The 13523-nt window shown below is 40.7% G+C and overlaps 1 protein-coding gene across 18 annotated transcripts in view; it reads left to right on the top strand.

Annotated features, from left to right (window-relative positions):
• The window catches only part of SYNE1 (spectrin repeat containing nuclear envelope protein 1), a 613834-nt gene that overhangs the window by 272596 nt on the left and 327715 nt on the right, over window positions 1-13523 (top strand). For all 18 annotated transcript variants that reach the window (XM_073672712.1, XM_073672713.1, XM_073672718.1 and 15 more), the window contains 5 exons: window positions 6816-6980; window positions 8690-8842; window positions 9792-9935; window positions 10333-10506; window positions 11457-11615. In XM_073672712.1, the coding sequence (XP_073528813.1) occupies window positions 6816-6980; window positions 8690-8842; window positions 9792-9935; window positions 10333-10506; window positions 11457-11615 (795 nt within the window). The remainder of the gene's footprint in view (window positions 1-6815; window positions 6981-8689; window positions 8843-9791; window positions 9936-10332; window positions 10507-11456; window positions 11616-13523) is intronic.

Here is a 13523-nt window from a genome sequence, read left to right as displayed (position 1 = left end):
TCAAACATCAACTAAGTATAGGGGTAATGGGGTCTCACACTGTGATTGACTGGGTGGTGACAAGTGACAAGCTAGAACCATAGGGTAATATGGCTGACAGTGGTAGTATTTCTATCTATCCCAGATTGTTCAGGGTTTATTAAGGGAATAAAACATATTCCGTGTATGCCTGAGAAGTTTTGCAGCGATCATGTTAGTTGCATATAACGGCACAGCTATTCAGACCACAGTGTATTATTATTAGTTAGTCGTCATGGAAACAGACTTGTCACCTATTGTAGAGAGCGATGTATATAATTGTTTTGTTTATAGTCAGACTTTCTTCGCTGTGAGATTATAGTGCAGTGCACCATTTTGTGGGTCTAAAATATACAGAAGATGATTTCATTGTTTTCAGCCTTGTCGTTCAGTATCTTTTACTTGTCTGAGACTTGATGCCTATTGTGTGCCTCACATAGATAATGTATTATGGAGGCATTCCTCTCCATAAGTAGTGGACACCTCTCTGTGGTCCAGGTCTGCTCAGTATCAGTGGCTTCCCTACTTGTGGGCTGAGCCCTTCTATATATTATTTGGATAGTCAATCGCTAGAATAGCTGCCATGTAATACTACAGCTTCCCTGCAGTGACTGATTGAGGAGACATATATCACTGGCTTCAACTTCCTCTTCATAAAACCAGCTTCATTTAAAGGAAAGCTACCATCTGAAAATGACTTCTTCTTTACGTCATGCATGATATTGTGATAGATGTATTTTAAGTAAGTATTTTTTTCCATATATAGATCTTTATTAAAAAACAAAATTAGAAATGTAGCAATTTTGAGCAGGTTATTATGATCAGAGGCAGGATTATAATGACAGGATGACAGGTAACACCTCTATACATAGTTGATAACACAGGGTCCACCAATCACAATAGGTAATGTAACAGCTGACCCCGCTCCTCTCCTGTCACAGTGATATTTGCATGGACTAGTAAGACATTTCAATCCATAAGATTGGGTTACTGGTCTGGCAATTGTGGCAATGTACATGTGTTGTTTCCTGAAACAACAGGAAGTTAGAGTCTAAAAAAGACCCAGTAGCCATTGTGAAAATTGTAAGATTTCTATTTGTTTTTATTTTAAATACATATTGTGATATGGGAAAAAAATGTATCAGAAAAACCTGATTTAAACAATATAGGTAATTTTCTGGTCATAGATTCCTTCATCTTCATATTCACCTTGTAGCATAAATTGTTCAGGTAAAAATAGATCCTGCCATTATCTACGTAAATTTCCGCTCTCTCCAAGGTTGACAATAGAAATGATTGGTTTTGACTGAATTCAAAATAAGCAGTATTGAGATATAAAGATATGGGTGACAGTAAGTGACATTATAAGTGACGGTATAGGTATGAAAAAGGAGAAGCTCCAACGCAGGGGCATACATATCATTGGAGGACCCCGTGCATCCACACTGGGGCCCAAGAGATGACAGGGCCCATTTCCACCTCCAAAGCAGGTGGAGTTGTGCATTTTGATGAGCTATTGGACTGCAAAGGGCCCATATTCAGTACAGACCAAAAGTTTGGACACACCTTCTCATTTAAAATTTTGTCTGTATTTTCATGACTATGAAAATTGTACATTCACACTGAAGGCATCAAAACTATGAATTAACACATGTGGAATTATATACTTAACAAAAAAGTGTGAAACAACTGAAAATATGTCTTATATTCTAGGTTCTTCAAAGTAGCCACCTTTTGCTTTGATGACTGCTTTGCACACTCTTGGCATTCTCTTGATGAGCTTCAAGGGGTAGTCACCGGAAATGGTCTTCCAACAATCTTGAAGGAGTTCCCAGAGATGCTTAGCACTTGTTGGCCTTTTGCCTTCATTCTGCGGTCCAGCTCACCCCAAACCATCTCGATTGGGTTCATGTCTGGTGACTGTGGAGGCCAGGTCATCTGGCGTAGCACCCTATCACTCTCCTTCTTGGTCAAATAGCCCTTACACAGCCTGGAGGTGTGTTTGGGGGGTCATTGTCTGTTGAAAAATAAATGATGGTCCAACTAAACGCAAACTGGATGGAATAGCATGCCGCTGCAAGATGCTGTGGAAGCTATGCTGGTTCAGTATGCCTTCAATTTTGAATAAATCCCCAACATTGTCATCAGCAAAGCACCCCCACACCATCACACCTCCTCCTCCATGCTTCACGGTGGGAACCAGGCATGTAGAGTCCATCCGTTCACCTTTTCTGCGTCGCACAAAGACACGGTGGTTGGAACCAAAGATCTCAAATTTGGACTCATCAGACCAAAGCACAGATTTCCACTGGTCTAATGTCCATTCCTTGTGTTCTTTAGCCCAAACAAGTCTCTTCTGCTTGTTGCCTGTCCTTAACAGTGGTTTCCTAGCAGCTATTTTACCATGAAGGCCTGCTGCACAAAGTCTCCTTTTAACAGTTGTTGTAGAGATGTGTCTGCTGCTAGAACTCTGTGTGGCATTGACCTGGTCTCTAATCTGAGCTGCTGTTAACCTGCGATTTCTGAGGCTGGTGACTTGGATAAACTTATCCTCAGAAGCAGAGGTGACTCTTGGTCTTCCTTTCCTGGGGCGGTCCTCATGTGAGCCAATTTCTTTGTAGCGCTTGATGGTTTTTGCAACTGCACTTGGGGACACTTTCAAAGTTTTCCCAATTTTTCGCACTGACTGACCTTCATTTCCTAAAGTAATGATGGCCACTCGTTTTTCTTTACTTAGCTGCTTTTTTCTTGCCATAATACAAATTCTAACAGTCTATTCAGTATGTCTATCAGCTGTGTAACCACCTGACTTCTGCACAACACAACTGATGGTCCCAACCCCATTTTTAAGGCAAGAAATCCCACTTATTAAACCTGACAGGGCACACCTGTGAAGTGAAAACCATTTCCTTTGACTACCTCTTGAAGCTCATCAAGAGAATGCCAAGAGTGTGCAAAGCAGTCATCAAAGCAAAAGTTGGCTACTTTGAAGAACCTAGAATATAAGACATATTTTCAGTTGTTACACACTTTTTTGTTAAGTATGTAATTCCACATATGTTAATTCATAGTTTTAATGCCTTCAGTGTGAATGTACAATTTTCAAAGTCATGAAAATACAGAACAATCTTTAAATGAGAAGGTGTGTCCAAACTTTTGGTCTGTACTGTACATTGGTGGCCAAAAGTATTGGCACCCCTGCAATTCTGTCAGATAATACTCAGTTTCTTCCTGAAAATGATTGCAATCACAAATTCTTTGGTCTTATTATCTTCATTTAATTTGCTTGCAAGGAAAAAACACAAAAGAGAATGAAGCAAAAATCAAATCATTGATCCTTTCACACAAAACTCCAAAAATCGGCCAGACAAAAGTATTGGCACCCTCAGCCTAATACTTGGTTGCACAACCTTTAGCCAAAATAACTGCGAACAACCGCTTCCGGTAACCATCAATGAGTTTCTTACAATGCTCTGCTGGAATTGTAGACCATTCTTATTTGGCAAACTGCTCCAGGTTCCTGATATTTGAAGGGTGCCTTCTCCAAACTGCCATTTTGAGATCTCTCCACGGGTGTTCTATGGGATTCAGGTCTGGACTCAATGCTGGCCACCTTAGAAGTCTCCAGTGCTTTCTCTCAAACCATTTTATAGTGCTTTTGGAAGTGTGTTTTGGGTCATTCTCCTGCTGGAAGACCCATGACCTCTGAGGGAGACCCAGCTTTCTCACACTGGGCCCTACATTATGCTGCAAAATTTGTTGGTGTAACGGGTCTGGGAGGTGGAACCTCTGTGCAACTATACAAGGGGGCAGTCCTTGTGAGGAAGCGGGTGGCTCCCAGGGAAGACGGGCAGGCAGTCACGGCAAGAGACAGGGACCGTCTCTGGGTAGGGGGGCAGGTAGTCACGGCAAGTGACAGGTTCGGTCTCTGGGTAGAAGGCAGCGGGCTGGTGGCTGGTGAGCGCTCCTAGGTGAGCGAGCAAGAGTCTATGGACAGGCTGGTGGTCACGGCAAGTGACGGCAGAGCCTCCAGGTAGGCTAGCAGGCAGGTAGCAGGTGAGCGCTCCCAGGTGAGCGGGCAAGAGTCTCTGGACAGGCTGGTGGTCACGGCAAGTGACGGCAGAGCCTCCAGGTAGGCTGGCAGGCAAGTAACAGGTGAGCGCTCCCAGGTGAGCGGGCAGGCTGGTCCATAGACAGACTGACAGGTGTCGGAGAGCAGACCGTCGGACCGCAGGCTTGCAAGCTGGTAAGCAGATATCAGGCAGGTATCAAGCAGGAATCTGACAGATGACTGGCAGGTAACAGGCAGGAATCAGGCAGGTGACTGGCAGGTAACAAGCAGGAATCTGGCAGGTGACTGGCAGGTAACTGTTAACGGGACCTGAGGGCTGAAGCAGAGTGAAGGCTTTGCAACAACATTGCTCGGGCACCTCCATTTTGGAGGAGGTGCCTTATATATGGGAGGTCCTCCGGAAATTGGCCGGGGACTCCTTAGGACGGCGCGCGCGGTCCCTTTAAGAGAGGGGGAGCGCGCGCCCTAAGCACACTGCCGGGGAAGGAGCGCGTGCCGGAAGCAGCGGGGAGAGAAGCGCTGGAGGACGCCGCGCCAGGAGCGGGGAGGTGAGGGGGACGGCGTCTCTGCTTAGTACGGGGCAGAGACGCCGATGCTACAGTTGGTAGTCTTCAGACTTCATAATGCCATGCACACGGTCAAGCAGTCCTGTGCCAGAGGCAGCAAATCAACCCACAAACATCAGGGAACCTCTGCCATGTTTGACTGTAGGGACCGTGTTCTTTTCTTTGAATGCCTCTTTTTTTTTCCTGTACACTCTATGTTGATGCTTTTTCCCAAAAAGCTCTACTTTTGTCTCATCTGACCAGAGAACATTCTTCCAAAACGTTTTAGGCTTACTCAGGTAAGTTTTGGCAAACTCCAGCCTGGCTTTTTTATGTCTCGGGGTAAGAAGTGGGGTCTTCCTGGGTATCCTACCATACAGTCCCCTTTCATTCAGACGCCGACGGATAGTACGGGTTGACACTGTTGTACCCTCGGACTGCAGTGCAGCTTGAACTTGTTTGGATGTTAGTCGAGGTTCTTTATCCACCATCCGCACAATCTTGCGTTGAAATCTCTCGTCAATTTTTATTTTCCGTCCACATCTAGGGAGGTTAGCTACAGTGCCATGGGCTTTAAACTTCTTGATGACACTGCGCAAGGAAGACACAGGAACATTCGGGTCTTTGGAGTTGGACTTGTAGTCTTGAGATTGCTCATGCTTCCTCGCAATTTGGTTTCTCAAGTCCTCAGACAGTTCTTTGGTCTTCTTTCTTTTCTCCATGCTCAATGTGGTACACAGAAGGACACAGGGCAGAGGTTAAGTCAACTTTAATCCATGTTAACTGGCTGCAAGTGTGATTTAGTTATTGCCAACACCTGTTAGGTGCCACAGGTAAGTTACAGGTGCTGTTAATTACACGAATTAGAGAAGCATCACAGTGCCAATACTTTTGTCCACCCCCTTTTTTAGGTTTGGTGTGGAATTATATCCAATTTAGCTTTAGGACAATTCTTTTTGTGTTTTTTCATTGAAGACAAATTAAATGAAGATAATAATACCAAAGAATTTGTGATTGCAATCATTTTCAGGAAGAAACTGAGTATTATCTGACAGAATTGCAGGGGTGCCAATACTTTTGGCCACCACTGTACTGTTATTGCACAGGGGCCTCTCTTCACTGTGTCCACCAGTGCTCTATCGCCACAGAACTACACATGATAAAGATCCGGGAAGGGTCACCTACTGTCGCCCATGTTTCTATAGCTCAGTGCTGCCTACTTTGTATGCAGTCATAAAAAATTATTTGCATCTGCTACCTTGGAGAGTGCGGTGGATAATTCTACGACCTGCATCACGGGGACAACACACTGATCAAGCAGCATCTCCCATCTTTACAGCACCTCCCATCTTTACAGCACCTCCCATCTTTAAGGCACCTCCCCTCTAGTTATCTACATGAAAGCAGAAATAAAGTATAGTTGTGTGGTGATCAGTTCCTACTAAGGTTAAAGGGGTTCTGCAGCGCCATTCTGTTTTGTGCCTCTCATTTCTGCATTGAGCAATTGGAGATGCAGCTGTGTGACAGGCAGGAAGCCATCTCATGTCCGTTAGGTGTTTTGCACCATTAATCAGAATAGGACACATGTACGGTACGTGCCAGGCATCTAAACGTTGTTTTGGGAAAGGTCCCATCCGGTGTATAGTTGCGTCTTTCAACATCCATTGTTGAAATGGGAGACCCTGTATATCCCCTTTAACATGAGACTTGACGCCTTCACCATTTCATAGATTTTCTTCCTAATGCCTTAGTGCCCCATTGTGGTTACAACACATGTAGAACATGAATGTGTTGCCTGAAAGGGTTGTGTACTTTCTATTAGGACATATGCAGTAGAGCAGGGTACCTAGCTTGAGGTCTCCCCCTCTATTAGAGCGGATCCGCAGTCATCCTGGAGGACGGGTTGTGTCTCTGCTTTTTTTCGGTGCCTATTTTCTTTCTACTTTCCATCAGCATTAAAAGAGGATCACCAAGATCTGCCACTCGTATGCAACTTTAATGGATTCAGTTAAAGGATTGTTAGCCTCCCTAGGGAAGATATTTCAGTATATTCAAGATTTACCAGTTTCATTCGTCATTACTGGTTATTATTGATTTCTTTGATTATTTTATGAATATTGAATAGCATCCATGTAACCATCTCCATAATGGCGCTTATGCCTTATGTTCTTGTTCCCTAGGAGTTCTTTCGCCACTTGCCTCACTTGATCCAGCAGCACACGACAATGAACGACTCTGGCAATTTCCTGATAGAGACATGTGATGACACAGTATCTAAAGACATCAAACAGCAGCTCCTACTACTTAATGGTCGCTGGAGAGAACTCTTCATGGATGTCAAACATGTACGTTTATCTTGTTCGAGGGAAAAGCTGCATTTATTACTTGTTGTCAATGTTCCGAGTTCAAGAGTTGAAATTATAGCTGATCTCAGATTACTGAAAAATCATAACTTGTTTTAGTAAATTGATTATGAATTCCTGAGGCAGATAGAGTAGAGAAAAAGTCAGTTCAGAGCTGGAGAGATATCAGCTAGAAATCCTATAAAGAAAGTTCAGCAATAATATAGAAATTACGTAGCAATTTTGATAGATTTGTAATAATTGTTTAATACTGGTTAATTACATCATATTAAGGATCTTTTGGACATTTTTTGTTTTACTGGCTTCAGTAACTTAGAGATATACATAAGACATTAATTTAGAAATAAAGCAACAACAGGGAAAGGATGAAATGTTGTATAGGATATAGCACACAATTATACATTTATATTTCTATATACTATTGAATTCAACTAAATAAACTGCTGTACTGATTGTACTCATAATGGATCATACTTGGTCCAGTATTCTAATATATACGCCGCTCATAATTTCTGGTGAGTGTGATAATTAAGAAAAATGTAAAGAAAAGATGTAATACTTTTTTCTATTCAGTGGAATTTAAAGGGAGTCTGTCAGCCTTAACTAACAGAATAAATTAAGCTTGAAAAGCATATAGGTCCCGATTCATCATTGCCTTTGCGCATGTTATTCGTCTAGTGTTGCACCTTTTTTTTGCACCCAATTCATTATTGTATTTGCTCCTTTTTGAAAGTCTATTTTATATGTGCTCGCCTGTGTTTTTTTGTTTGTTGTCTGCCTTATGTTTAGTGATTCCAGATACTTTCGCTTGATTCATCAATTACGACTTTTTTAAAATAATTCGCATCTTTTGCAACATTTTGAAAAAGATGCGACTTTTTACTCAAGAAGTCCCCAAATGTCAACTTAATGTTAAGAAAAAGCCCTTTTTTGACTTTTTGCCAAATTTCATGAACTGCGTGCGTTATTTTGATGAATTTGGAGCAATAGACATCAGCGAATTCCTCAAGACAGAAAAAAAAAAGTGGCTTAAAATGCAAATGATGAATCAGAGCCATAGCCCCTGTAAAAATAGCACATTTAGGCCGTATGCACACATCCGTGCTTTGTGTTCTGAGAACAGACCGTGAGGCATGAACTGGCCACTGATCTCCTGACCGAGACCCGATAGGCTCATATTCTCCTATGAAGCTGTTGACTTCAGGTCAGTTGACCCTCAGCTACTTCCGGTTGTGAAACACGGATGTGTGAATCCAGATTTAATGTTCTAATCGCTGTAAGAACAGTGGGCGAAACAGTGCATTCAGCCTGTTGGTCATACCAAGGGTGCACCCTATTTCTGCAGAATAGAGACAGCAATTAGATCACTAAACGTGGTAGTTTTATAGGTGCTATACCCCCTACAAGGGTATGTGCTTAGTTTATATTGTTAGTTTGGACTGACAGACCACTTTTAATGAAAACAAGCTATGAAAAATATTTGTTAAGATTGCCTATTTATCTGCTGAAATATCATTTTCAGTTTTATCTGCTGTTTTCTTCAGTACAACTTTTAAAAAGTGAGTTTCCAAACATAAAGTTTTTTATCTGAGCATGTTGTAGACATAATACTTTGTGAAATAATGTACGTGCCAAGTATACTACTAGTATCAGTCGGTAAAATCTGATTCTTCTGTTCATACATTATGCAGTATGCTCAAGCAGATGAATTTGAGCGTGCACGGAAGGAATATGCAGATGGTTTGATAGCACTGGCAGCATTCGCAGAAGGAGGCAACGAGAGAATCTCCATCCCTTTGGAAGTGTCTTTTCTAAATGTTAAGATGTTTGTCCAAGATTTAGAGGCAAGTCTTTTACTATTGTAAATATATTTTGCCTATTTGTGTATCATCTGACAATTTAGATATATATAGGTCCTTAGGTGTTGGTAACTTACATGATTTTCATAGGATGAGTCAAATTTTATTAAATAGGTTTCACAAATTTATATTGCCCATTAAATTGAAGAGCAGGAAATACGTAAGCCAATGTTGGCCAACCATACCCCAGAGCACCTTTCTTATCTTGAGAGTTACATTCATGAACCACATTCAATGGTGTCCCTACATTTTACACCATGATGACTCCAAGAGCTCCACAGTCCCGAAATAATGACAGCCAAAGCTTCCCCTCAGAAAAGCACACCACAACCTTGTGTCACCTCCCTTAAAGACCATATACTTAAATCCAGGGGTTCCTACTTTACCCCCCTTCAGAATTCTCGCAACAAACATACTCGGCAAACAACTGCGTTGAGTGTCAAGCACCCCTCTATCTGGCAGTATCATCCTATCTCCAGCTTACTATGTTTGTCCTGCCCCCAGCCACACACATTCAGATCTGCTCCTCTGCCCAGGGCTACTCACAAAAATCACCATCTGAAGACTTTCTCTTCATAGTTGTTTGCTAAACCCAGTTCTGGAACGCTGTCGCGAGCCACACAACATAGGCCCATGAGCCAAAGGCCAGGGACCTGCCTTTGAGCGCTGACATGCTTTGGGACCTTAGTAGACGTTAGCTGGAAAACACCAACAGCAAATACTGTTGCTGACACTTATTTTTAGGTTTTTTTTTTTCAAGGTATAGCGGTTGGAAATTACTGACAGTTTTTTAGACCCACATATAAACCTTAATCTTGCCTTCTCATTTCCCTTATTCCTGATAGTTGTACAAACATAGTCTCGACAACACACTGATAAATTATGTATAGGTTATAAATTGCAAGCCTGTTTTACTAAGATTTGTTTTTTACAGGACATCAAACAGAAAATGCCAATTATTGAAGCTCAGTATAAGTCAGTGACGAGAATGGCGCAGCTTCTCACTAAGGAATCCCCTGCCACTGAATCCAGTGAGATGTTGGCCGCTGTGTCCAGGATAAAGGACCAACTCAATAAAGTTAGTAGACCGTATTACTTGAAATACGAGTTTAAAAACATACATTGCAGAGACTGAATATCTGCTCATATAGGCAATCATCTATGAGTTAAACATGACAACAACCAAATTCTGGATTCTTATCCATTGCGACACATTGTTCCAAAATGCAACGCATGGGTAGGAAGGACTAGGTCAGAAGGCCTTTTTAGTCTTTGAATATACGCACCAATGTTTCCATTCACTGCCAGTAAGCTGAGGTATTGAACACAGTAAGTACCTGAATTATATTAGAAAGTTGCATTCATTACCTAATGATGTGAACGCCATTTATTTATGGTTTGAATTGTAAAAGTTTTTTTTTACTCTATTTTGTATGACAAGATATCATTGACTGATTCACTTTTGATGCTCTTAGATAAGAGAGAGGTATCCCCCACTGCTGTATGAATCGCAACAACTTCTTACACCCCTTGGAGAATTTGAGAATCAGATGACCAACTTTTATGACTGTCTTGAGAAACTGAGTGAAATCATCTCGTTATCAGATTTAGAGTTACAGTCAACTTCTGTCTTTAAACAGAAGCAGCGGGTACGTACCAAGGGTCAGGAACAAAACGGTTATGAACAAGCTGGTTGATTTTTTGCTTGTGCCTTTTCTTTTGATAAACTCAATAATGTTCTTTGTCATTCAGATTATTTACAACTTTAAAGGGGATTTTCCGTTTTCGGAGAACCCCTGTCCCCCAGCTAGTTTATTTTTTATAAAAAACAGTTCTTTACTCACCATCCCTGGATCCAGCGCTGAGTCTTCACAGCAGCTCCTGTAGTTAGTTATTATCTGCAGCGCAGTTAAGAAGACATCTGCGATATAAGCATTAATAGACACCGGGAGAAGCGGTGGAGGCACAAAGAGATTTTGGGTGGGCGAGTAAAGCACAGTTTGTATTTTTAAAACAAGCTGGACCCAAGAGCAAGAGGATTTTCAAAGCTTGAAAATCCCTTTAATCTTCAAGTTTTGTTTATAGGAGCTGTTTTTTTATGTTTGCTTTAAAAATATTTTTGGTGCCCAACCATCAACCAAATCCGATTGTCCAAGAATATTTATTGAGGGTATTGTCCAATTGTGCATATGAGATTCATTGGTAAAATAAAGCATGCATGAAAAAGGGAGAGGAGCGGTTTTAGCTGCAGCTTCTCTTCCTCTGTGTGTTTTAGCTGCAGCTTCTCTTCCTCTGTGTGTTTTAGCTGCAGCTTCTCTTCCTCTGTGTGTTTTAGCTGCAGCTTCTCTCCCCCATGTAAAGCTGCATGCTGTGAAATGAGAAGGGCAGTACAAATTTGGAGACTGTGTACACTTCATCTAATATTCATCGACAGATCACTAAGGAATAGTTGCATGTTTTGTTTTTACAAATATAGGTATGCTTTAAAGTTGCTTAATCGTTGGTGCCCAAGGCATTAATTCAGGCCGTTGGCACTCAAGTGATTGAAAGTTCATGTTTTAACAGGAGAACAACCTTGTCTTTTGATTTCTTGTTGTAGGAACTATTGGCGTACCAAGAGAGCTGTAAAAAGGCTTTGGTCATAATTGAGAAGAGTGGCCAAGCTGTCCACAAAGCATTGACAATCAGTAAATCATTACATCATTTTGACCGATCTGGTCTTCAGAAGAAAATAACAGATGCTCAGTCTACCTTTCAGGTGATTTGCAGCACATGGCTACAATTCTGACATTCTCAACTCTCTTGTTTTGTAGGTTTGTTTCTTTGATTGTCGATTTTCTAGGGTTTTTTCCAACCTGTAACCACTTCCTATATTTCAATCTACACCGATTATGAGGAATTTCTGTGAGACACAATGCAGAACGCAAAGCAATAAGGGAATCTTCCTATCACACTTTTTGTTGGAAACTGCCTTTAAAACAAATTGTGCTTTGTATTAAAAAGTTGGTTTTAAAAACATTGTGTGCCTCCAGTCAATTTTCTCATTTCAGGTTTGGGCAACACTTCCATCTTAACATATAGATTCCTTTTGTATACTTTGTGCCTTGGGTCATTTGAACAGGTTTTCCATAGGATAGGTCATTATTATCAGAATGGTGGGAGTCAGACACCCAGCACCCCCATTAATCAGCTGTGATTTGAAGCGGCAGTGGCCAGACATAAACAATATGTGGAGCTTAACAAGCACAGACCCCTTATATTGTATAGTGGCTGCTTATGGGCACTGCACATCAGCTTTCATTCACTTGATTAGGAGCTAATTTACATTACCCAACCTTTCCATTGAACAGTCTAGCCAAGGTGTCGGATCCCCCACCGTTCTTATATTGAGGAATTGCCATGTGGATAAGTCATCAATATATTACTCCTGGATACTCCCTTTAATATTATTGTAATAGTATATTTACTGATTTTCATTTTTTCAACATTAATACCTATTTTTAGGTATTAATTAATTAATTTTTGGCTAGAAATAATACAAATTATAGAATAAAAAATGAAAATGTAGTTTTCTGTTATGAGTGAAGTTCTATAATACAAATGGCTCAGAGATACAGTAAAGGAAACTATTGATCTAATGTTTTTTAGCCCATTGAAATTGAATTAGAATACTTAGAAGACATTTTTGACCATGCATTCTGTAACTGCACTTTTAGAAGGATAGTGGCTGTAAGCACTACATATACAGTCACCATATTGACGTTTGGTCTATTGCATAGGATCTACGGAAACATTTTAGATTTTGTAGCGAGCAATGGATTTTTAGATACTTTACTCTAAATTTTGTCCTTCAACAAGAAATGGTGGTCTTCTTTAGGACCAGAAGATGTTAAAACAGCTGCAGACTTGGCCCTGGCATTCTCTGCCTTCAACAAGCGCCATGCCGTGTCATCATGTTCATCAGTGCCATTCTTTTGCTGCCAGTTGAGTCTTTCGTAGCACTTTTGACGAGCCTTTGCTTTTGGTTAACTTCTGCAAACATTTTATTAAACTATTTGGAGTTCAAATCAATGTTTTCCTGGAAAATATTAAAAATGAGTGATCAGGGGATCTTTGTAAGGACATTTTTTTGTGTCTAACATCTGGATAAGTGGCTACACTTTCCTCCTCATAAAGGATTCAGACTGAGAACCAACCCTTGTATGCAGAGGTAGGAAAGATATTAGTTAGCAGATTCACATTTTTGCATAAAATTGGATTTATTCGGTATTTAATTGGAGAAATCATGGTAAAGGAAAGATATCTCACTATAGATATCTCTACGTTTTTATGTAGGCCCATCGAATGACTGATGGGTATCTTAATTATTATATTATTTTGTTAGCCATTCATTTCCATTCTGACAAATCATCTACACAATTAAATGCTTTCAATCAATTCACTGCTTTGAAACTCATAGATTACTACTAATGATGTCAACCAGCTCACTCGTCAGATAACAAAGCTGTATTATGTAGACTTAAGTTATTGGTAGGGACAAGCTTTGATATATTAGTGAATACTGGCAGTATCTAAACAAATAAAAACTTGCTTAAACCCCATATACCACCATCCTATCAATATATTGCGCTAAATTAATTACTTGACATTTTTACCAGCATTTATT

This window comes from Phyllobates terribilis, unplaced genomic scaffold (genome assembly GCF_046119375.1).
Source record: "Phyllobates terribilis strain yellow unplaced genomic scaffold, ASM4611937v1 Scaffold_3__8_contigs__length_932513732, whole genome shotgun sequence".
Lineage (NCBI taxonomy): Eukaryota > Metazoa > Chordata > Amphibia > Anura > Dendrobatidae > Phyllobates > Phyllobates terribilis.
This window is presented reverse-complemented; position numbering and strand designations above follow the sequence as displayed.